This window comes from Podarcis liolepis, assembly GCF_965112155.1.
Source record: "Podarcis liolepis genome assembly, chromosome: 8".
Lineage (NCBI taxonomy): Eukaryota > Metazoa > Chordata > Lepidosauria > Squamata > Lacertidae > Podarcis > Podarcis liolepis.
In genome coordinates, this window is record NC_139560.1 from 86175886 (window position 1) to 86201451 (window position 25566).

Consider the following 25566-nt stretch of genomic DNA (forward strand, 5'->3'; position numbering starts at 1 on the left):
AAGTCAGACCTTAGAGAGGAAGATCTGGCCCAAGTGGGTTCCCCACCACCACCACTGCAAAACCTTCTGTTCCCATTGCTTCACTGATGCTGGAGCTCAGACATTTTTAGAGCCTGACAAGGGTGTGGCAGGGACCTGTCTAGTCCTCCAACACGCCCCCAAACCAGCGGGGAGACTATGCAAGCCGACAGGGTGCATTTCTCACCCATTGTTTCCAGTGGGTAGAATGATGGAAAGTCCCTAGGAATGTATATGTGACCCTGCAATTCTACTTCAGCCCTGGTGTCATGAGCCCTGTAGGACACTGGAACTGGTGACTCATTTGCCTCCAGTTCTCCCTCCTGCTGTCTGGTTGGACTGCTCCCTAAAAGTCTTTAAACAGAAAGAGATTATGAGCTCACCCATGCTTCCCCAGTCATTCTCTCCAGGTTTACCCTATCTTTGTCCCACAGATTATTTGTCACCTGGAAAGCCTCACCTCAAATATTAAGTAATGCTCTTTCAGGCGATATTCTTCAGCCTCTTTGGACTTGAGGCCTTTCACTACCGGGTGTAGTTTATGCTCCGTTAACTCATCTGCAACTTGCCTCATTTTATTCTCATGAGACTGCAGCTGCTCCTCCTGGAAGGCAAGGAGGAAGAGAGACTGAGTCAAGTTCTTGTATACAAATACAAAGGGATTTACCAGAATTCAGAATTCAAAAAGGGGAAAAGAGAGGACCCAAATAATTATCGCCCAGTCAGTCTGACATCAATACCAGGGAAGATTCTGGAGCAGATCATTAAGCAAACAGTCTGTGAGCACCTAGAAAGGAATGCTGTGAAAACCAATAGTCAGCATGGATTTCAGGAAAATAAGTCATGTCAGACTAACCTGATCTCGTTTTTTGACAGAATTACAAGCCTGGTAGATGAAGGGAACACAGTGGATGTAGCCTACCTTGATTTCAGCAAAGCATTTGACAAGGTGCCCCATGATATTATTGTAAATAAGCTGGTAAAATGTGGTCTTGACTATGCTACCACTCAGTGGATTTGTAACTGGCTGACTGACCGAACCCAAAGGGTGCTCATCAATGGTTCCTCTTCATCCTGGAGAAGAGTGACTAGTGGGGTGCCACAGGGTTCTGTCTTGGGCCCGGTCTTATTCAACATCTTTATCAACGACTTGGATGATGGACTCAAGGGCATCCTGATCAAATTTGCAGATGACACCAAACTGGGAGGGGTGGCTAACACCCCAGAGGACAGGATCACACTTCAAAACGACCTTGACAGATTAGAGAACTGGGCCAAAACAAACAAGATGAACTTTAACAGGGATAAATGTAAAGTATTGCACTTGGGCAAAAAAAAAATGAGAGGCACAAATACAAGATGGGTGACACCTGGCTTGAGAGCAGTAAATGTGAAAAGGATCTAGGAGTCTTGGTTGACCACGAACTTGACATGAGCCAACAGTGTGACGCGGTAGCTAAAAAAGCCAATGCAATTCTGGGCTGCATCAATAGGAGTATAGCATCTAGATCAAGGGAAGTAATAGTGCCACTGTATTCTGCTCTGGTCAGACCTCACCTGGAGTACTGTGTCCAGTTCTGGGCACCACAGTTCAAGAAGGACACTGACAAACTGGAACGTGTCCAGAGGAGGGCAACCAAAATGGTCAAAGGCCTGGAAACGATGCCTTATGAGGAATGGCTAAGGGAGCTGGGCATGTTTAGCCTGGAGAAGAGGAGGTTAAGGGGTGATATGATAGCCATGTTCAAATATATAAAAGGATGTCATATGGAGGAGGGAGAAAGGTTGTTTTCTGCTGCTCCAGAGAAGTGGACACGGAGCAATGGATCCAAACTACAAGAAAGAAGATTCCACCTAAACATTAGGAAGACCTTCCTGACAGTAAGAGCTGTTTGACAGTGGAATTTGCTGCCAAGGAGTGTGGTGGAGTCTCCTTCTTTGGAGGTCTTTAAGCAGAGGCTTGACAACCATATGTCAGGAGCAGTGGCGTAGCGTGGGGGGTGCCAGGGGTGCCGGCCGCACCGGGCGCAACATTTGGGGGGGCGCGTTTGGCCGGCCCTCCTCGAGGAAGCAGGAACCCCACTGTCCTCGGACCTCCTCCGAAGCCTGGCGGTGGGGCGGAGAGACCTTCTCCCCGCGCCAGCCTTCGGATGGCTGTCCTGAAGACTTGTGGTGGGAGCAGTGGCGTAGCGTGGGGGGTGCAGGGGGGCCTGCTGCACCTGGCACAGCATCTGGGGGGGCGCGGAAAAGACTCGAGTGCTAAAATCCACGGGTTAGGGGGCGCAAATTACTTGCCTTGCCCCGGGTTAGGGGGCGCAAATTAGTTGCCTTGCCCCGGGTGCTGAGAACCCACGCTACGCCACTGGTCAGGAGTGCTCTGATCGTGTTTCCTGCTTGGTTGGACTCGATGGCCCTTGTGGTCTATTCCAACTCTATGATTCTATGATTCAGACTTTGCACTTTTTCTGGGTACATATAGTTGGAACAGACCTGGCCAGAGCCACACATGCCTTTGTTAAAAAGTTACAATTGGATTCTCTCTTCAACTGTCTTTGAAGAGTGACCAGATGCAAACTGCTCCAGCTGAATTCTTTTACTGTGCTACTGAGTGGATCATGTGACCACATCATTACATTGACTTCATATGTCCGTTTCCAGCACAATTCAAAGTGACCGTTGTTACCTTTGAAGCCCTGAATGGTTTGGGATCATTGTAGGCTCCCCGCCCACCCAGGTCCTCAGGCTTTTCTATATCCTGCCACCAGCAAGGGTTCAATTAGTGAGTACATATCAGATGGACCTCTCTGCAGTGGTTTCTGGACTCCCTGCCCCAGGGGTTCTACCTGGCCTGCTCTGTGAGGCAAGAACTTTTATTTCAACAAAGCCCATGGGCTTAGCTGGTTTCTGGGTGATCTCTCAAACTGGATTCTTTCTTCTGCTCGTTTTAGATTGTGTTGTGTTGTATTTTTAATTGTGTTGATTGTATGCCACCTTAATGCTGCAGAAATATTTTTGGAAATATTAGATATGGATTTAGAATGAATATTTAAATAAAGAAATAACATAAACAAACATGGTGGAATGTAATGGGTGGTCTATCACCACTAGCAAGGTGACCCTAATGTCAAAGTTGCCACAAGGGCATCATTCTAAGGGTGAAAGAGTAGCTGTGGGAAGATCCCGTCTCCCTCTTGTGGGGGAGCCGTTTTGGAGGACTTGGAGAGGAAGCAAGAATGACACCACATGCCTCTTCCCTTTAACAAGAGTGGACAAATGTGGCAGACAGGTCAGGAAGGGTGAGGACAGAGGGCAGGCAGTTTGTTTTATCCCAGATTGCAATCTTGCTTCATTCTACCACTATTAGTGTGTGTGATCCTCAATGACTGTGCTAATGTCGTGAAGAAATTAAGAAAAAATGGGCCAAGATGAAGACTTATGCATACATTCAGCACTCAGTTGCATGGCTTTCTGCCATATATGTACATACACACACTTTTTCCTTTTTCATTTTACCTGACACAACTTGGTTGTTGAAGATGGCAAGAGAGGACGGCAGAATTTTTTCATGGAGCAAATAGCAGCTGGAAATGCAGGGGCAGAAAAAATGGCAGCCACCAAGTTTATTCTCAGAATCCAGGACAGCATTTCTCCTTTGCTTCTGTGGAGACCAGGCAGGGTTGAAGGAAGAGGACCATTACACACAAGAGCAGGAGAGGCAGGATGTGTCAGAAGTGGGGAGGGAGAGAGACAGAGAACACACATGCCAATATGATAAAAGTGAAGGGAGACTCAATACATTTTTCTTCCCGCTAAGCAGCCTTTCTGAACTGCTGGGTGTGTATTGAAGCCTTTGCTAATGACTTGCGATCCAAACAGTCTGGGACCAGATTATCTGAAAGAATGCCTGATTCAATACAGACCTGCCTACCCACTTTAATTGTAGCAGGGGAGGTTCTCTGGTCATCCCGCTTCCTGTGGGAATCCATTACATGACCACCAGGAAGAGGGTCTTCTCTGCATCCACTTTGTGAATTTAAGGTAAATTAAGGGGGTTGGAAGCTCAGGTGCAGTTTCCAAAATAGGGACCCCCCTTCTCCCCAGAAGGAAAGCATGAAATAAGGTGCCATACAAAAGTCTTGTGGTATCTTAAAGATTAACATGTTTACAGTGGCATAAGCTTTCCCCTTGGTCACCCCTGTTTTTGCACCAAGGGGTTAGGTTAAACCTTCCCGTTTCATCTAACCATGTCATAGAGATGTAAACCAGACAAGAACCTTCATCCAGAATCAATCATCTCTTGGTTTACGTGGCTAGTGGAATGCTTGGTGGACAGTTGCTAGTGCCAGTTAAGTAGCCACATCTGCAGGAGGCCTCAGAATAGGGATATAGACTGCTTGCGTCTTCTGAAGGCAATTGCCATAGCTGTATGCAAAATAGTTGGCCATGGGTCTTAGAATACAGAGGCAAAACCAAGAGAGCCCTTCCACAGCCAATAGTACATGGGGGGGGGGGGCTTATTTGGAGGTGGTCAGATCTTTCACTATTGGAGGGTGAGGTGGGAGACACATATTTGAGAAAGGAAGAGAAAGAGATAGATCACACCCATATCTTATTATTCCAAAGAACTCAGTACCTTACACAGTTTCCCCAGAAGCTTACAAGGCCATACCTGCTTAGCTTCTGCAGTAAAACAGAGACATGTTCCTTCAGGTAATAAGGAGCTATAATGCCAACTAAGCAGTGATGTCCTGTTTTCTAATTCTGTCTTTAATAAGAAACACAATGAGACAAGGTACTTATGAATGAGCCCGCTTGAGATGAGGACTTTCGTAATGTCCCCCATGATGTGGAGAATGGCTGGGCAATCTCCACTTGGCCAGGTGAAAGGACATGGGTTCTGTTGGAACACTTACGGCGCTTGGAAGAGGAACACTCTCCAGTCTGCAGTCTTCAGCTTCAGCACATTGGATTTTTTGCTATAATCGGAGGCTTTTGTGGCTAAGGCATGGTGAATGCGGATGGCATTCTTTAGATCTACTTCAGAAAGATCTTTGTCAGGTTTGTATTCATCCTGTGAAGGAGAAGAGAGATAACCGTAATAGCAACTCAGATAGAATCATGCTGGAAGGGACTTACTAGCTTTCCAAAATGGTTCCAGGCAGGTGTTTATCCAGTGTCTCCTTAAACACACACACATACACATCTCAAATGAAGAAAATAATAGACAGAAGAGATTAATCAAATGACACCTACTAGTTGGCAATATTAGTCTCACAGGAAAGGGTAGAAGGAACAGTGGCTTTGATTCAAAGAACCATGAGGGGCATGAGTTTGTTAGCACTGCTCTGTGAATTATTGCTCTAGAATAACGTTTGTGCTATGTTGCATCTTGAGTTGCATCATATTATTAGAAACATGAATCATGATACAGGTTGTAGTGTTTAAGGGTGTGGTGTATTTAGGCAAGTGAAGTGCGCTGGGATCGGGACCCATGTTGTTATATAAAATCAATGTGGTGTTGCAGAGAGAAAACGCGGGTGGCTGTGTACTGCGGATTTAGTAGACACGATGATCAACGTTTTGCCCGACACATGAGCAGCCAGTTGCATCAGTGCCAGAAATACACAAATTCTCTGTTAGCCAAGAGTTAGAGTATGACTTCACTGAAATGTGCACCACACAGGACAAATCCTTTTCCTTCAATAAACTTTATTGTTACAGGCCAGTGAACAATTGTGCTCTATACAAGTGGAAGTAGCTTTTGTGACACAGCTCTCCTGTTTGACCCCCCCTAGTGCCATTGACATCAGTGCCTGTGTCCACGCACACACTTGCTCTTCTCCTCCTCTTTCGTGTTCCAGGGGACTCTCGCCTGGCCCTGACACATGGCGGTCCAGGAGGTTCTGTACCAGCCCCTGGTGCACTGATCCATGACCCTCTCTCACTCTGCATGGACTCTTCGTCAACGCCAGCCATTTCCCTCGTGGTGGATGTGGCAGTTTCTTACATGGGTTCTCCCCCACAAAAGTTAACTGGTGTTTTCCTTAGACCCCTCAGCTCCTGTCCTCAATTGTGCATAGATCCACTAATATTCAGAAGTCCAGTCCACATAGCCTTGTGCACTTGTATGGTTGTTTGATGCAGTTGGTGAACTCCTGGCAGATGGACCTCATCATGCTAATGTTCTTCTCAATCTGCCTTTTTCTGGGCCCACACATCCATAATGATATGTGGGTGGTGTTGGGCATCTTTCAGCAGGTGGGCAGCGCATGCTGTATGCCTCAAGGGATGGCAAGGGATGCTTCTGGTGGTGATGACACATAGACATTTCTTGTCCTCCTATTATTGGTGATTACACCTAAGGCAGAAAGAATAATAGAAAAGATCAAACATGACACAGCCAGCTGGCATCCATACATTTTCTGAAATACATATACACTTACAAAATTCATCTACACAAACAGCCCACTTATATGGTGATTCTCAGGTACAATGTGCTGATAACTTACATTTCATCAAACAGGCTGTCCTTTCAGAGAAGTCCTTGAAGTCTTTGTGGTCACGCCTAAAGTTTGAGGTGTCTTATCTGTGCATTGAATGACAGAAATATATCTGTAATACTCAGTACATAGATCAAGGAAATTATGCTAAATAGAAAACAATTAAAGCCAACCAACCATCAGATGAATAATTGTCATTATGCCATTAAGAGGAACTCCCACTGCAAAGTTTTTGCCAGGCTTCTGGAAAGAAAGTGTAGTACATGCACAGAGTATGGAATTACTTGTAGAAATAAACACTGTCATATTAATAGATGGTAGTTAAGCATTGCTAGAGAAAACTGACACCTGACCTCTCTGAAGGCCAGCCAGAGGATCCCTTTCACAGTAATCTCTGAGAAATGGGGAGAAAAACGTGAGTCCAGACAAAATTAAAGCAGAAACATTTGAAAGCATTTCCCAATCATAAGTGATGTTTTCCACATGGTGGAAATGTGTAATGGTGTCAAAGAAATAATGGAGGATTTTTTAAATCACTTGATAAGGATTCTAAGCTATTCTATGAAATTCTGTAGGGCAGAATAATAAAGTACTAGACTCTTATATTTTAGTCCTTTATATGCTTGCAAAAACGTAGAGATAATCAGTACCACCTGAAATTAAAGAATAGGTTGATAAATTGTTGGACTTTGCAGCAATGGCTAAGTTAACACATTTCCTTGGATTTTGGGAAGGAGAAGAAAGACAAGACAATAGCTCGATTAGATTGCAAATAAATTTATTAAATATAATGAAAGATGGGTTAATAGCAAATATGAGTTATGGTTTTTGCGATGTTCTAATAATACTGTATTTTTCGCCCTATAGGATGCACTTTTTCCCCTCCAAAAATGAAGGGGAAATCTGGGTGCGTCCTATGGGGCCAATGCAGGCTTTTGCTGAAGCTTGGAGAGCGAGAGGGGTCGGTGCACACCGACCCCTCTCGCTCTCCAGGCTTCAGGAAGACATCTGCAGCGTGGGGAGCCTTGCAGGAGTTCCCCGCAGGGCTCCCCATGCTGCAGATAGCAGCCTGCCGCCCGGCAGGCGGGGCACCCTGAAGCAGAGCGCCCCCCGCGCCGGGCAGACATCCACAGTGTGGGGAGCCTTGCAGGAGTTCTCCGCAGGGCTCCCCACGCTGCGGATAGCAGCCTGCCGCCCCTGATGCAGAGGGCCCCTCACGCGGGGCAGACATCGGCCAGCCCCACAAGCTCAGGGGACAGCAGGGAGGCGCAGCGCCGCCATCCCGCTGTTCCTCGACCTGGTTCGGTTTCCCCGACCTGCTTTTGGGGGGGAAATAAAGAGAAAAAAATCTACCTTTATTTTTCCCCCAAAAAACTAGGTGCGTCCTATGGGACGAAAAATACGGTAATTATTTACAATAGCTAATAATGTAGCTTAAGATATAATAGGTATGCTGGCTTCTGCAGAGAATTCTTATTAACTATAAATGTAATATCAATTTGGGCTGTTTTTAAAAGAAATCCCATCTACCATGAGTGATTAATGTTTATGCGAACCTCTAAAAGAGTGGATCTACTTTTTATCTGCAGTACTATTTGTAAAACATATTTAACACATATGTGAAAAGTGTTCAGTTGGTTTTTTTTCCAGCTATCTTTGTTTTCAGGTTGTTCATAAATGTGCTGTTGTGAAATTGTACAGCCTTTAATTTTACATATTGGGGTTTCCATTTCCAGCTGTGAACTTGTAGAGTCGTTCCCCTGGGCTCTCCAAAGCCCCCCTCAAATTGGAGATAATGGGGGATAGCAGGGGATAGTCTCCCTCTTAATGCCTCTGATGAAATTTGTTCTCTCCCATTTCTGCAATTGTGTGTGTGTGTGTGTGTGTGTGTGTGTGTATTAGCAACAACTGTGGTGCTTTTATCCCCTGCTCCCCAATATCCTTTAAAGAGATAAAAGCTCCTTGAAGCATCTAAGTGTGAATTGCATGTGTGCACTTTGAAAACTCATAGAATCATAGAGTTGGAATAGACCACAAGGGCCATCGAGTCCAGAGCACTCCTGACATATGGTTGTCAAGCCTCTGCTTAAAGACCTCCAAAGGAGGAGACTCCACCACACTCCTTGGCAGCAAATTCCACTGTCGAACAGCTCTTACTGTCAGGAAGTTCTTCCTAATGTTTAGGTGGAATCTTCTTTCTTGTAGTTTGGATCCATTGCTCCGTGTCCGCTTGTCTGGAGCAGCAGAAAACAACCTTTCTCCCTCCTCTATGTGACATCCTTTTATATATTTGAACATGGCTATCATATCACCCCTTAACCTCCTCTTCTCCAGGCTAAACATGCCCAGCTCCCTTAGCCGTTCCTCATAAGGCAACGTTTCCAGGCCTTTGACCATTTTGGTTGCCCTCCTCTGGACACATTCCAGACAAACTGGAACGTGTCCAGCGGAGGGCAACCAAAATGGTCAAAGGCCTGGAAACGATGCCTTATGAGGAACGGCTAAGGGAGCTGGGCATGTTTAGCCTGGAGAAGAGGAGGTTAAGGGGTGATATGATAGCCATGTTCAAACTCTGGTCCCAAGAGCCTCTGAGTCATCGTGAGATGGGGGAATGATGTGCTGACTTGCACAGTACAGGGGGGGGAGAGGCTGCCTCATACACCTATGGCAGCAGTCATCCTCTTTGTGTGTACCATGCAAAGCATGTCCGACTCATCATCCAAATCCCATGATTCATGGGAATTAGACGTGTTGTGTGGAGGGCAGATATTTTTCCTTCAGGAAGTACTTTGTTGCAGGAATGTTGCATTTTGCCAGCATTTGCTAACTGAGGAATATAATTGTGTAAGTCTCACGGGGACCTACTGTATGGTGCCGAAGGCATCAATAGTAGTGTCGTTTTCCCAAAATGCCTGCATCAATTAAAACTTTTTTGCTAATGATTATTTTAATCTCTTTTAAAAGTCGTCTCTCCTCTGCTGTGATGGGAGTTTAAATTAAATATTGTGACACTTAAGACTGAAAGCATATGTCTAATCTTTTAAACCAAGCACGACACACATGAATGACAACAGCCTCTCCCCATTTGGGGGAGCTTTCCTTTACATTACTTTCAGTTCTCTGAAGGATGTGGGCTTTCCCTCTTCAGTGATGAAGCACCAGTTTTGCAAGGTTCCAGCCTAACCTTCAGAAAAGATACCTCGCAGCACTCAGGCAGGGGGATACAGGGGGCTGAGAAGGCTTGCAAACAGCAGCAACCGCCGGGTTGCTGGAAGGAAGTGGTAGAGAGCAAAGAAGGAGAGAAAGAATGGCTGCTCTGCTGAAGATGAGTGATCAGCCTGGTGCCCTCCCTGAAAATCAGTTGCGTCCTTTAATTCTTCATTTTAAGTGCACAAAAACATTCAAAAGAAACACTTTTGGAAGGGTCCATTTTCCTATGACATCTGCTATCTCATCCCCCCACAAAGGGAAAAAGGCTTACCTTAGAAAATAGGGTCAAGGTAGCAAGTGCCATAGGGCCCCATCAAAGATGGAATGGCCTACTGCCCCCCCTCCATTTGAGAAGTGAGCGACGCTCTCCATGCAAATTCCCCAGGATCCCCAACGGCAAGAGATATTGCCAGTGCTGCTGCCTGGTAGCGCCACTTGCTTAACTTTCTTCTGGAAAGGAAGACAGACCTGGCAAGCTACTCCATCTTCTCAGAGGCTTCCCCATGACCTGGCCTGTCTCCCCCTTCACCAAGGAGACTTTTTCTCTTGGAATGGAACAGAAGGCATCAGAGAGCTCAGGAATATGAGCAGAACTGAGGTGGAGGAGCCCTTCACAGCAAGCTGTGCCCACTTTGTTTTTTGCCACAGCCCACCTGTGATTACCCACCCTTTATTGTCACAAGTATCTGGCTCATAATCTTGCGAAACAGGATGCTGGACTAGACGGGGCCTTCAGTCTACTCCAATATATGCTGAATTCATTATTTATGGTGTTTGTTTTAAGTGAAAATCCTTGCTCTGTAGAGAGTTAACTTGGTGGGATCTTACAGAACTCTCAGAGTGTTAAACATACCTTTTGCAAATACAAGATGGTTCCTTTAAGAACAGCATAAAACTTCTTCCACCCTCTTCTTCCTCTGGGAGCTGAAAAACATATTGATTACAGCGTTAATACGAGACATCACAGCAGATCCACAGAAATACAATTTTTGAACTAATCCACAAAAGACTGCCATTATGATGGGGTAGGGGGGTAATACAGTGAAGTGATTATCAATAGAAATGGGAGAGAAACTTAATCTAGTTCACATTTAAAACGGATTTTAATATATTTGCACTTTCTGAAACAACGTGAGAGAACAAAACACACTTAGCTGACTTTTGTGGTGCAGTTCTCCCAACCACCAGTGTTGAGGAAAATGAAAATTATGGCAGATGAAGTTGATGGACTACATGGAACTGGCAGAAATGACTGGCAGAATCCGAGACCAGGGAGAAGAGTCGGTGGAAGAAGATTGGAAAAAGTTTAAAGACTATCTACAGAAATATTGTAAAATTAATGAATGCTAGAAAAATGTTGGAATGAAGTTATATGGCTTTAGTAGAAATATTATAAGGAATTAAGTACAGATAGGTTAATAGAGCATTAAAGGAAAAAATAAGGTTAGAATGAGTTAAGATAATTGTAGGATAGAAAACAGAGGAAGATGGAAAGGAATTGCTGAAATAATTAACAGAAGTGGAATACAAAAAGGGAGGTGTGAGGAGGTCGTGGAAATAAGTAAATGAAAGATGGGATAATGAAATTGTTTGATTTATCTTATTGTCTTTGTCTTGTTTTGTTGATTTGATGTGTTGTATTGTATTGGTTTTTTTTTCTTTTTAGTGTTTAAGTTTTTGGAAAAATAATAAATATTATTTTTAAAAAAGGAAAATGAAAATTAGGCAAAAGTATGCATAAAAGCAAACATAGTGTAAATAACATAAAAATGCATTATATTAGGAGAAATTGCTTGCAAAAATGTCAAACTGCATAAAAATACATTGGTTAAAGTAAAAATCCATGCTAAAATGCTGAAGAAATATCATGATTTTTAAAAAAAAACCCCACACACACAAATCGCTGCAGAAACATGAGGCATTTTAAGGAAAACTGCCATCATCAGCCTTGGCAAAGGTCTTCCCATTAGTTCATTTGTGGCCTGTTTATGCGCATAAGGACCTGTTTATTTCACACCCAGCAATGGTGTGAGAGTCACTTTCCTATGGCTTCTTCTCATGCTACTCCAGGAATGGTGGTGAGGAATTCCAGTAACTGCTTCCACCAAAGCATTGTCTCATCCAGAGAGAGCAGCACTTACATTGCAAGGAACCATACAAACAAATTCCAAAGTTACCAGTGTGGTGTAAGGAGAAGCCACGAAGAAGGGACTCCCATGCTATCACAAGTAGCTAAAACAGCCCTGGGAAATATGAAGGGTGATGCATCCCATGCTTCCTTGTTGTAGCCCATGCGTGCATCAGTGAAAAGCCAGACTCTCTCCTTGAGCACAACCATTTCAACAAGTGTCTCTGCCACTCTACTGCGCATCTCTTGCCCCTGTCGCTGGACCCCCTTCAATACGTACTTCTCTTCCCATCCATGTCCGCATGGGTTTTCCGAGTGAGGATGCCATGCTTGTAGGTTACAGCGTTCTGGGCCTGGGGGACATCCAGGAATGGATTGCTGCCATCAACTATCCTTGCCATTTTCTTTGTGCTGGCACCAAATTTATCATCCACCAGTTCTGACAAAGACTTTCTGAGCTCATCTTCATCACTTGGAAATAAAGCGAAATAGAGAAGTTAAGCAAACTAAGACTGAGATGTGGGGGGGGGGTTCCCTTTGAAAATGGGTGGGTGGGTGAGCAGGAAGCAGTGTGTGTTTGGAAGGGGGGGGGAGAAGTCTCTATTGGCATTAATGGCTGTTGCTCTGAAGTCATCACTTATGTCTAAAGGAGTGTCTCTACCCCCATCATTCAGCCCAGACACAGAGGTCCAGATTTGATGGCCTTCTGGCGGTTCCCTCATTGTGAGAAGTGAGGTTACAGGGAACCAGGCAGAGGACCCTGTGGAACACCCTCCTATCAGAAGTCAAGGAATAATATCAACTATCTTGACATTTAGAAGACATCTGAAGGCAGCCGTGGAGAGGGAAGCATGGTGTGTTACGGTTGTTCCCTGTTTAGAGAAGTTTTTAATGTTTGATGTTTTTATCGTACAATATTGGCCTGGATATAAGCCACACTTTCCCCCCAAATTCCAATTGTGAAAAGTTAAAGTGCGGCTTATATTTGCAACCTTATGGTATGGCTGCTGAAACAGCTGCCCACGAGGGCTGTTGGGGGTGCGGGACAACGGCACCTGTCCCAACCGCATCTCCAACCCTCCCCCAAGCCGCCGTAAGGAAGGGGGAAGGGGGGAAGGCCATCAGCAAAACAGCCCAGGAGTGCGGGGCAATGGCACACAGCCTGCCTGCCGCTCCCAGTCATCCCCAGGTGCCAGCTTGGGGTGGTAGTGCCAGGAGTGCCGGGAGGCAGTAGTGTTGGGAGGCGGGTGCACAGTGTGCTCAGAACCGAGCGCCAGCCACCCCGCCCCTGCACCCTGTTCAGGGCAGTAGTGCCAGGAGGGGGCCGCACCCGCGAATAAGCCTTGAATTTTAAAGGTGTGGCTTATTTGTGGGTGCGTCTTATATTCGGGCCAATATGGTATTTTTAATATTCTGTTGCGAGCCACCGAGAGTGGCTGGGGAAACCCAGCCAGATGGGTGGGCTATAAATAAGTTGTTGTTGTTGTTGTTGTAATTTGTTGGAAGCTGCCCAGAGTGGCTGGGGCACCCTAAGATGGGCAGGAAATTAACAACAACAACAACTTGGGAAATGACTCCTGTCTCTTAAGAGACAGGACAAATGTTCTCCATCTGTTTGCACATCAGCTGCAATCCAAAACTACACCCAGAAAAAGTATTAGTAAAGGTAAAGAGACCCCTGACCATTAGGTCCAGTTGTGACTGACTCTGGGGTTGCGGCGCTCATCTTGCTTTATTGGCCAAGGGAGCCGGCGTACAGCTTCCTGGTCATGTGGCCAGCATGACTAAGCCGCTTCTGGCGAACCAGAGCAGCACACGGAAACGGCGTTTACCTTCCCGCTGGAGCGGTACCTATTTATCTACTTGCACTTTGATGTGCTTTTGAACTGCTAGGTTGGCAGGAGCAGGGACCGAGCAACGGGAGCTCACCCTGCCGCGGGGATTCGAACCGCCGACCTTCTGATCGGCAAGCCCTAGGCTCTGTGGTTTAACCCACAGCGCCACCCACGTCCCTCCAGAAAAAGTACTGCTAGGGGGCAAAAGCCAACCATCTCCATGGGTCCCTTGAGGCAAGAATCTGCCCCATGGTGGTGGGGTTTTGCTCCCCAACAATGGCTTTGCTTTTCTGGGCACAACCTCAGAAAGCAGCCCTTGGTAAGCCCTCACTATGTCAGTGTGGACATGACCAGGGGGTTGTATTCAAAGTAGCTATCTCTCAGTGAAACTGTGGTTTCTATCGAATTTCACATTTCTTGTTGAGCCGATGTGACCAGGAATCACTAGGGAGACCGAACTGTAGTAATAATAATAATAATAATAATAATAATAATAATAAGAAGAAGAAGAAGAAGAAGCCATCAAAAGATTACTAAATACTTAGACTGTGTCTTTGATCTACAGGTGCAGGTTCTCTTTAGACAAACATGGGTTTCACTTGGGTTTCAATTAAAAGGATGAGCAAAACAATCAAAGCTCATTTCAGGTGTCTTGTCAGATAAAGAAATGCTTTGTAAAACATTATTATTATTATTATTATTATTATTATTATTATTATTATTATTATTATTATCATCATTCCTTAATCCTCCCCCTCCCCCACCCCTACCTTGAGAGGGAGGGGTTTTTTTGCCCTTGGGACAGAGGGACTGGTGGGAAAGGGAGAGTAATTTTGAGTGTTTCTATCCAAAACTAAAAACAAAACAGAAATCTAACAAGGATTATAAAGCAAACAGGAAAGATTTTGAAAAATCCCAATTAATTTTCAAGGTAAGTTGGAGGGGGCTTGCACAGCTCTATTTAAAAATGTCGTGCTCAGTCTGACTCAATTCCTCTCTGCAACTTTTTATCACTCGGAGAAGTGGGAAGTGCATTCACACTATAGTTCTACAAAGATGCAGGAACACTAAGGTTGTGTGGAGGAGGGTTTGCTGGCCTCTTCCATGTCTGTGCTCCTTAGCTGCTGAGACGAACAGCAGCAGCCTCCTCAAGAGAAAGCGCTGCAACAGAAGTATATCTTATGGCTAATGCACATATTGTGTACTATCTGGCAGAAAAGCATATCTGACAGCAGAGAGATAACCAGAGCATGAAGGTAGCGCTACCATCTGCTGGGAAATCTCTCTGCTTAGATGTTGAAATGTCCTAGATAGTGTCCTATTTTATCATCAGTTTACACCAAAGGGTGTCAGTTCTGGAAATCATATACCTGTCTTTCAAGGCTAATGACTTCGTCACCTGCCTTGGGTATTTTTGAATGGTGTTTCTCCTCCTCCTCCTTCCTTCCTGCATGCATTTATTTATTTAACCAGATGCTCAGATGCACTTTCTTTGAACTCACTTATATAACACTTCCCCCCAAATGCTAGGGTTTTCCACACAGCCAAATGGAGATAGACAGCTAGCTCCCTCCAGTGGATCTTTTAAATTAATGTTTCAGTGAGATGTGTACTGCCACTCTCTCAGTAAAACTGACTTTAGCAAAAGACTATATTTTGACGATCCCACCAAAAAAACACAACACCTTTCTCTAGTGCTCTGAATACTTGAAACTACAAAAACCTGCAAAACCTTCCTGAAAAATGTCATGTATTTCCTCAGAAAACCAGGCAACAAGCAAATTTAAGCTTTTTTTAGACGCAATCTGTACAAATTGTTGTGACCTACCGAGCCATCTATTAGGCTGGCAAGGAGAATGATCATATACCCCATTTTACAGTCGCAGGCAATAATGTGTTTATTAAACTCCTGGTGGGCTGCCATACCTGGCTGGTGGATGGCTGTTCGTTTGATGGGTCAGAAATACGGATGCTGGCCATTGGGTTGGGGTGTGGCCCAGTTTGTTCGGAAATTTGGGACAGCCTCATTAAAACCAAGGAGCAAAGCCATGCACCCTGCCAGCTGATGTTTCTTTTTTTACAGTTGGTGAATTCAGGTTGTTGTGCTAAATTCCCTCAACTGCTGGCCCCACCAATCTGTCAGAATAGTTTCATTTTAAGCGTTGGCAACCCTAGTCCTAAATTGTGCAGGCCTGCTTTCGATGCTATTAAAATGACTAGAACTTGATTTTGCCTTAAAAGATCATTATGTAAAAGCCACACACAAATCCCTGTGATGTAATAATAAGGCTATATATAGATGACTTTTTTCTAGTCAGATTGCTGATTGACCCATTTTCTTCCTATGGCAAATGTCCCTGCTGCCGTTTGAGTGGCTGTTACAACCAGCCGATTAGATAATGACTGTCATCTAACTAAATATGATATGCAGTGCTTCCCCCTCCAAAACAATGTGAGTGCCATATCTTCCCGATATTTGGCACTTTCAGAAGGAAATAAAAAACACTTCACAGTATCCTTCTCCACAACTGTACTCAAGTAGTCCTTTAAAATGAGGTGGCGGGGATGGGGGTGGGGGGTGGGATAGTGACCAAGCAAGATTGTTCCAACAACCTGCATTTCTTCAACATGTTGTTCATTATTTGCTCCCCTTTCTCTGCCCCCCACCCCATCTCAAACATAAACAATAACCCCCATCTCCTGCTTTTTGTTCCCAGCATGCAAAGCTGAAATTCCTGCAGCAAGACTTCTCTCCCCAACATTTGCCTGATTTTTGCAGTACATCTACAGAATGGGGTTCAAGTGGTGATAGTGCCATGTGGGGGGGGGGGCAGCTATAGCCAGCCTGCGAAGCAAATCATCTCACAGCATAGAAATGATTCTGAGGCAGGGAAGGCGCAATCCCATGTATTGCATTGCTGGACAGGAGGGGGAAATCCAGCTCTTAAGTGGGCTTTTAAGGTTTTAAAAATACATTCTACATGCCTGACGCTATTAATTCACCCTTGCATTTAAATCTCATCAAACAGAGAATGTGAACTGAATAGTCAGGAATTTTATTTTGGTTTTGAAATACTCATTTTGGTTGAGGGAGAATGATTAAGTAAATTGTACTCGGATTACTCAAAACAAGTTTTTCTATTAGTTTTGTGCAAACGTTTCCCAAATACTCCATTTGACTTTTGTCCTCAGCAATGACCTCCAGAAGAGTGCTTATAAAGGATGCTGTCCCGGAGAGATCAGCAGTTTGCATACAGGAAAAAACCACTGCTTGCCTTTGCAGCACGGCATCAAGAGCAGCTGCCATAGCAGAAGGACAACCGGAGGGAGATTCACGTTGTTCCCTAGAATGCTCACACGATGGAAGCCACCATCTTACGTGCTTGTGGGCCTGCGACTCTTCATTCAGTACAGAGTTACATGTGATCGAAGATGGTGGTACCCATAGTGTAGACTCTCTGCAGGACACTTTGGGTGGTCCTTGGAGATACCGTCATTGAAAACATAGCTGAAAAGGTCAATAGGAGTGCAGGGAGGAAATTGCTAGCAAAACCCCCCCCCCCGAAAAACAACAACTCAGTTCTGCTAGTGCGGGGTGCTAACATGGTGCCCTTCAAATATTTTGGACTCTAATCTCCATCAGCCCCAGTCAGCATGGTCAATGGTCATGGATCATGGGAGCTGTAGTACACAACCTCTGAAGGGCGTCACATTGGCTACCCTTGTGCAAGTGATGGCTAGGCTTCCACTGCAATGTTTCAGAAATAAGATGAGCTGCTTCTTCAGATGCTCCCTTTAATTTCTGCACAATACAGTGTGAACTGATTTTAGTGGGGAGATGTAAAGAGGATGCAGAACCCAAAACAGCTGGTGTAGAGCAAGCAGCAACCCATTGCAGAAAGACCAATGGGACACGGAATCATTAAAAATGTCAACAAATGAAGCAATAAGTAACTAAATATAATAGCAGATCAGAGCAGGTTAAAATGATATTCTATGTGAGTGAATTTTTAAAAAGTACAGTTCCTTGCATCTGCATTGTGCTAACAGCCGACATGTGGGGTGGATTTCTGTGGCCCAAAATACAAGGGGCTGGATCCAGGGTGTCAGTTCTGCCAATGGAAAGGCCAACTTCCTCTTTGCCCTGAAGCTCCTCGTGTCACAAATGGTCAAGGGGACAGTCTCCGGATTTACAAATCTGTCCCCGGACAAAATCCGTCCCTGGAATGTTCCTGGATTTCATTTAATGTCCCCGGGCCTATATTTTAAGAGTTGTAGATTTATTAGTAGGGAATGAATGTCGCGTGATTGGTTCAATGGCACAAGACACATCACATGGGGACTTCCAGTGTGGCAAAATGGCAGGCTCCATGGCAGCGAGCAGCTCCTGAAGCCAGCCAGAGACAACTGCGCTACCAGGCTGGCTCCGGGCTGCTGAGGCTGCCGCTGATGCCACCACTGCCGAGGGGGAACCAGGGACACCCAGTGTGTCAACTGGGGGAACCGCTGACACACACAGCCCGTCACCCAAATTGAGTCGGGCACAAGAATGCCTGGCCACCCAGCCAACTGCCCGGCGGTGCTCCGGGGCCTGGGAAACGCCACTGAAGAGGAGAGGTAGGAGAGTACCAGGAGGGCAAGGGCACGTGGCCAAGCCCAGGCCCAATCCGAGCCTACTGCATGGCAGCTAGCGCTCCAAGAGAACAGGCCGGTGCCCAGATTAAGGCAGCGCGACAGAGGAGACCACAGAAGAGAATATATTAATTCTTTTTTTAAAAAAAATAATTAACTTTTTCCCCCTCTTTTTAAAAAAATTGTCCCTGGATTCTTTGAAAAAATCTGGTAACCTTAGTCAAGGGTGTCCTTCTGTAGGCAAACTGGATTCAACCAACTGATTCAGCTCCCCTTCCAAAGTAGCCTGCTTCTTGGACCCCCCTGTCCTTCCCATTCAGCAGAGAACAAAGGAAGCTGCTCCAAAAATGAGCTCTTTGCTCTAGTATACTTTCCCAGTAGGTGGCAGTGCCTCTGACAACCTCTCCTACTGTCTACCTCATACCGTTCAAGATGTCGATTACTGAAACTGTTTTCTGTCTTGGACAAATTCTAAGATACATTAATCATTTTTACAAAGGCATATTATAAAACACTTAAAAACATACTTACATAGCCCATTCTAGCTTTTCATTTTTTATTGAGTTATACAGTGCCTGCAACAAGAACACAATGTCAGATCTTAGTTGGTTCTCATAAAATGATTCCCATCTGTGGACGGTGCCCACATCAACCATGATTAAATCTGCGTATAATGGTGAAATGTTGTCATAGCTATATTCTATCCCTGACTGATCATAGGAAATGAGCTTGTCCATCTTCATTTTTAATCAAATTATTTGAACAATAAAGGAATAGTTGTTGTTTCTTCTTGGCTTGGTCACACCTGGAGGCATTTGCAAAACTTGTAAGTAATAGCAATAGAGAGTGCTTCTGGATTAGACCAAAGGCCAAGCTAGTCCAGAATCCTCTTCCCGCACTGGCCAGCCAGACTCCTGCAAACAGGACCCATCACAGAACAAGGGAACCTTTCACAGCCCTAGGGGTACATCCGCTTTGGGGCTACCTTCCGCCCTGTCTGCCTCAGCCAGCATGGCTAGTGGTCAGGGATGATGGGATTTGGAGTGCAGCAATATCTGGAAGGGCCAGGGAACTGCCTGTTCAAATTCTCTCATATAAGCAACGCTTCATCTTTGAAGACGATTAGTGCATCAGACGCAGAAGCCTGCGCTTTAATCTTTCCCCCTTTCATGTTAGCTTTCCAAAGGCAGAGAGTTTTGGCATTCAGTTGTGCCATTCCACAGCTGCAATCTGAAGTGGGGCGGCCTCAAGGAGGTGGAACCACGTGTATTTATTTTCTGATCATGACATATAGAAGAGCAGCTCTAAGAATGAAAGTGAAAATAATCACAGCATAGATAGTGGAGCAGTGGCTAGGGTCCGTCCCCCCCCCCCATTCATTCTTATTGCATGCATGTTCAGCACCTTAGCATAATGGAACTTCAGCCACAGACACTTGGAATTTCCTGCAATAACAATACACTCTATTTCTCCCCCACTTTCCTTTACTAGATATAGGATTACCTTCAACAGATCCTTTGCAAAATCCTTCCCATCATTCAGCCTGTCCAGATTTGCTGTAAACTGTTGGCAGGACATCTTTTTCCCAATATTCTGCAATGCAGAAGAACAGATACTTTATTTTCCCCATAAGTTTTTAATGCTACAGGCAATATATATATATATACATATTGAGATAAATGAAGTAAACATATGTCAAATGTACTCTTTCTTTGTAGCCCAAAGTAGAGCAGCGCCAAAGAAAGAAGATGGAATGTTTTTCTTGCATAAACTGCCAGGCTTTGACTGAACCAGGTTATCAGTGTTTGCCTAGGAATGTGAAATGAAATGAATAAGGCACTCCGCTGTGGACACCCAGGCCGGGCTATGGCCTCCAGTCTTGCTGCAGGGCTTTTTTTTGCGGGGGGGGGGCTGGGGAATTGTTTCCCCATTGTCATCTCATTGGCTTTTTCTTTCCAGGAAACCTGTTTGAAATGTGTGTGTTAATGTGTGACACTGGAGTTGTATTGTGGGGCACCTGATAAGAAAAACAGAATATATATATATATATATATATATATATATATATATATATATATATATATACACACACACTGAGTCAAAGGGTGCCTTGCGCAGGTTCAGCCTATCAATTCTGAATTATGAATGGTTGTCAAAGCCAGATTCTCCTCTCCTTGCCACATCTGACACAATGGCTGCTCCTGCACGGTGCCTGGTCCCATAGCTTTTTGGTTGAGCATGGTTGTGCGATTTATCTACAATACTAATATCACACCTCTTGCTAGGGCAGGGGCATCGTTATGAAAAAATTAGCCTATTAAGATGCAATACTTCCTAATCAATGGATTCAAAGAAGTGGGTGTTGCTGACATGGGAACAATCATGAGACCTGGAGACCCAGTTCGCACATCACAGTAAGCCAAACTATGGTCCGCTGTGGAAGAGAGGGCGTGTTGGCACATGCTGCTCCCATTGCGCCCACCTGGCTCCTCCCTTTCCAAGCCGGAAGGGGGGAAAGGAAAGACTGACTTAGGTTTATGTGCAAACTAGAGCTTGTGGATTGTTTCTCCGAACCATCAAGAGAGCAAGTCAATTTTTTTCTTCACAAAGTTGGGAAGACATGCACATTACACACATTTTCTTTTTAAAAAGTGCACCACTTTGGTAGGTGTTGATTTCCTTATTAACACATATATTTTACAATTCCAAGTGCCCCAAATGTACAGAAATGTGGTGCAAATTGTAACGACTGCACTTACCACCTGAGAAAGGGTTAAAGAGCAATAATAAGAGGATCCCGGAGCAGAAGAGAAAGAGAAAGGAGGAGAGAGGAAAGAAGAAATTAATGTCACCATAGCCATTGAGAGTTTACAGCTCTGAGATGCTGCCTTCCAAATACTTCTCCTCACTGAACTTGCTGTATTTACCACACCATTTCACCTACAGAAGAATTTGGGACTTTGAAATTTAATTTCCTGCCCAATTCTCCTCCTCCTTTCTCAGTGGTAACTTAGGCCTGGTTCTCACAAGCAGCAGGTAAACCTCTTTGGCTACTAAACCATTTTAGTTCTGACTGGAGTAGCAGATTTACACGGCTGAATGTTCCTCCACAGACAGAAAATAAAATCTGCACACAGGAAATGGGCATGTCAGAGAGAAGAAAGTTCCACGAAGCAGCTCTTCATGACATTTCTATTTGCAGGTAAATTGTTGCGCAGGGAAGCATGTTGTTACTTGAGCCCCTTGCTCACTTCTGAAGTGGAACAGGGGGGGAAATCAGTTCCCCATGCCACCCAGGTCCTTTTCATACATTCCTTTGGTACAATCCCCCCTCACTCTCCTCCATGCAGTGAGTGTATTCATGGAAAGATGTGTCAAAAGGCCTCTGCTGCTTGTAAAAAGTGGGCCTTAGAGACAGAAAACAGAGACAAGCATGCAACTGGGTTTGGGTTAACCGGAGCCTATTCGTCTTGTCAAACAACACTGTAAATTTTCCCTTTAAATGTGCTTAACTTTAAATAAGGGGACGTGGGTGGCACTGTGCTCTAAACCACAGAGCCTCTTGGGTTTGCCCATCAGAAGGTTGGCGGTTCGAATCCCCGTGACGGGGTGAGCTCCCGTTGCTTGGTCCCAGCTCCTGCCAACCTAGCAGTTCAAAAGCACGCCAGTGCAAGTAGATAAATAGGTACCGTTCCGGCGGGAAGGTAAACGGCATTTCCGTGCGCTGCTCTGGTTCTGGGTTTCCGTTGCACCAGAAGCATTGCGCACATGACCCAGAAAAACTGTCTGCGGACAAACACCGGCTCCCTCAGCCTGTAAAGTGAGATGAGCACTGCAACCCCAGAGTCGTCTGCGACTGGACTTAACTGTCAGGGGTCCTTTATCTTTATCTTTTTAACTTTAAATATGCTTAACTGGCGTACCTAACTCACTATGCAGACTGGCAGCTCCTTTCCACAGCTGCAGACAAGTGTCTTTCTCAGTAGTTGTTAGGGATTGTACCTTGGACAAACGAAGCTTGTGGTCTACCATGGAGCTACAGGACTTCAACCTAAAAGGATGAGGGCTACTGTCCGAATCAATGTAAGTTGCAGTGTTATTTTCTAAGCAATCAGCAATGCAGCAATCAGAACAAAGCAGCGGGGTGCACATTTATCTAATTCAGTGTTTCCCAACCGGTGTTCGGCGGCACACTAGTGTGCCGTGAGACACCGGCTGGTGTGCCGTGGGAGGGAGGCGGGCGAGTCGGGCGGCGAGAGGCGGGGCGGCGGCGAGGATCCGCGTCGAGCCGGGGGCGGCTCCGCGGTGCTGGTGCCGAGCGGCGGGGCAGCGCGCGCAAAAGGGATGCGCGCGAGACAGCGGAGGAGGAGGAGGCCGGCATGTCCGGGCAGCAGCAGCAGCAGCAGCAACTCCCGGCGACGGCTCCTCCTCCGCCCGCTATCGCCGCCACCACCACAACAGCCGCTGCCGCCGTCCCTCAATCCCTCGCTCTGCTGCCTCCTCCCACCCCGGCAAGGGGAAGGGAAAAAACTTTAACTTTTGTGCGTCCCTCCCGGCGTGACGCTGCGCGCTGACGTCACGGGGCAGGGCTTTAATGGTGGTGTGCCGCGAGATTTTTTCCCGGTAAACAGGTGTGCCGTTGCCCAAAAACGTTTGGGAAACACTGATCTAATTACGCAAATCACAAACATAAATACTTCTTCTGAAAATAAACTCTTATACACGCTTATCTTAGTTTGCCCTACACAATCCCAGATAGATGAGACTTGAAGGAAGAGGCTTCCATTGCTACATACTCTCCAACATATCGCAGAGGAAAATCGGGATGACTGTCTGTTGGGTCCGCCTTCTTGTGGGGAGCCAAAATGGGACATCCCAGGATCCAGTCAGAAGCAGGGATGGCTTCTGTAATTCTGGGATGTGGGACAGTTGAGGGGTATGTTGCTGGAGGCAGCAATTTTGCTGCATATAGAGCACGGAATTGAATGCCCTTCCCTGCCATTGTCTACTACTGCCATGACATCAGTTTTCAAAGGCATTTTCCAGATAGCAACAAAGCTACCTGGAGAGCAAGAGCACAATGTACCGTATTTTTCGCTCTATAACACGCACCAGACCATAACACACACATAGTTTTTAGAGGAGGAAAACAAGAAAAAAAATATTCTAAACAAAATAGTGGATATATGATTTTTGTGGTTCATGCTGTGGCCACAGACATGTGATCTGACAGTGAGTTTGGAGTAGCCCAATGCAAAAATCCTGAGGATCCATGTGGATCCATGCTTTGTAACCACGGAGGAGGGAAGGAAGGGGAACCATGGATCCTCTGCTCACGACTGCAGCAGATCCCCACCACCACCCACAGGCATTCGCTCTAACACGCACAGACATTTCCCCTTACTTTTTAGGAGGAAAAAAGTGAGTGTTATGGTGCAAAAAATACGGTATGTCTTCTTCTGAAAATACTTACATGGCCATGCAGATCTGTGTTGAGCAGCATCAGGGCACAAGTGAGTGTGTGGATTCCATCTGGAAGAAGCAAGTACGGTAATTTAGCCTCTTTCTAAATTGCACTAACAACTAGATATATTCAGCATATTGTGGTCCTTGCCCTCACAAGGCAGGGGAACATTCAAAAAGCCAAGAACAAAATTTGAGAAGGCCAGCTTCATTTGGCTCCAAATTAAGATATTGTTCTACTTCCGCAACAGCCTCACTCCCACTTACTTTTAATCCTAATAACTATTTAGCTATTTGAACTAAATGTGGTTATTAAGCAGGTGGCATTATTCCAGGAAACCGTCTAGTCTTTCCTTTCAGTTTGCTTAAAAAGCAAAACTTACCATTATAAAGCTCATTTCAAGGGTTCAAAGTGCTGCTCTCAGGAATATGTACAAAGATCCTAAATAGGCCAGTCCAGTATTAATATTCTCCTGTGGTGCAGTTAGATAATTTTAGGCTCTTATTGATGGAGGGGCGACTCCTCTTCAGATAGTAATGTGCATTTAATGCACTGCGTTATTTCAAAATGCGGGGAGCCAAGTTATTCTGTTTCTGGGAGCCCTTCTGCTCATTCTGCCAAACTCTGCATGTTTTCTGTTAACTTTTAAAGAAGATTTCACTGGCAAGCCTCTCAAAAAGCTAGTTATGGCAAGGTGCTATGTGGGGGCAAAAAGGCCCATTTCTGAACCATAAGGTGGTGTTACCTTCTGATGTGCTCTCTTCTGGATTGCACTGGCAATATCGGTGTGAGAAATGGATGAGGACCCGTTCCCGTTCCTGTGTCTCTCCCATCAAGGGGAAGGCTTTTAGGAATGTTCTAGACATGGAAAGGTAAGAAAGTTAGCAAATAAATTGAAAGGAGACAAAAGTTGCTGATCATAGGCCGTGAGATACCTAAAATGGATGTGGCTCTGGGACTTCCAAAGTCACAGTTTACTTCAGTGGTACCTCGGGTTACAGACGCTTCAGGTTACAGACTCTGCTAACCCAGAAATAGTACCTCGAGTTAAGAACTTTGTTTCAGGATGAGAACAGAAATTGTGCTCTGGCGGCGCGGTGGCAGCAGGAGGCCCCATTAGCTAAAGTGGTGCTTCAGGTTAAGAATAGTTTCAGGTTAAGAACAGACCTCCAGAACAAATTAAATACTTAACCCGAGGTACCATTGTATTTATTATTATACTATTCATTATAAATGTTAAATCTCCATGTAGCTGAGCATGCCAACACCATACCTGGTTTGGGATGGAAAAAGGCACAGGACTGAGGCTTTCGGCGTCATTAACCATGGTGACCTCTGGGAGCAGCTCTGCACAAGGGGGATTTGGGGCACAGGGCGACAGTGGGTCTGCCCCCACCTAGGGACTGCGTCTGACTACTCAGACGTGGAGAAAGTTCACATGCGTTGATCTTGTTTTAGCTTTCCAGTGATTTGAATTATCTTTTGAATGTTTTTAGTGGTCCTTTATTGATGCCTTAAAAGTTTCATTCTTTTTGTTGACTACCTGGTGGTTTTATTACAATCAAACAGTATATAAATCTTGTTAGGTGAAGGAATGAATGAATGAATGAATCTGACTTGATTCACAACTCCTGGACTAACATGTGAAAGGGGGAAACTTCATATTTACAGTTGAATATACAGTTCCTTTAAAGAATGCCTTACAGAATGCATTACAAATGCATATATTCAGATAAAATAAATTTAGAAATGTGTACATTGATAAATAAAATATTACTT

General features: G+C 45.1%; 1 protein-coding gene and 1 long non-coding RNA gene across 2 annotated transcripts in view; both read right to left on the bottom strand.

The window, feature by feature from the left end:
• PSD2 (pleckstrin and Sec7 domain containing 2) overlaps positions 1-25566 on the bottom strand; it is a 59196-nt gene that overhangs the window by 2929 nt on the left and 30701 nt on the right. Inside the window, exons 6-14 of the mRNA XM_083519184.1 lie at positions 24533-24645; positions 23797-23855; positions 19827-19916; positions 18855-18898; positions 12137-12327; positions 10582-10652; positions 4932-5089; positions 3532-3676; positions 479-622 (exon numbers count right to left, since the gene is read on the bottom strand). Of these exons, the coding sequence (XP_083375310.1) occupies positions 479-622; positions 3532-3676; positions 4932-5089; positions 10582-10652; positions 12137-12327; positions 18855-18898; positions 19827-19916; positions 23797-23855; positions 24533-24645 (1015 nt within the window). The remainder of the gene's footprint in view (positions 1-478; positions 623-3531; positions 3677-4931; positions 5090-10581; positions 10653-12136; positions 12328-18854; positions 18899-19826; positions 19917-23796; positions 23856-24532; positions 24646-25566) is intronic.
• LOC310714465 lies at positions 5096-7333 on the bottom strand. The gene is made up of 3 exons (XR_014529803.1): positions 6696-7333; positions 6528-6604; positions 5096-6376 (listed from the first exon to the last, which is right to left on the bottom strand). It is a non-coding gene; the product is annotated as an uncharacterized lncRNA (long non-coding RNA).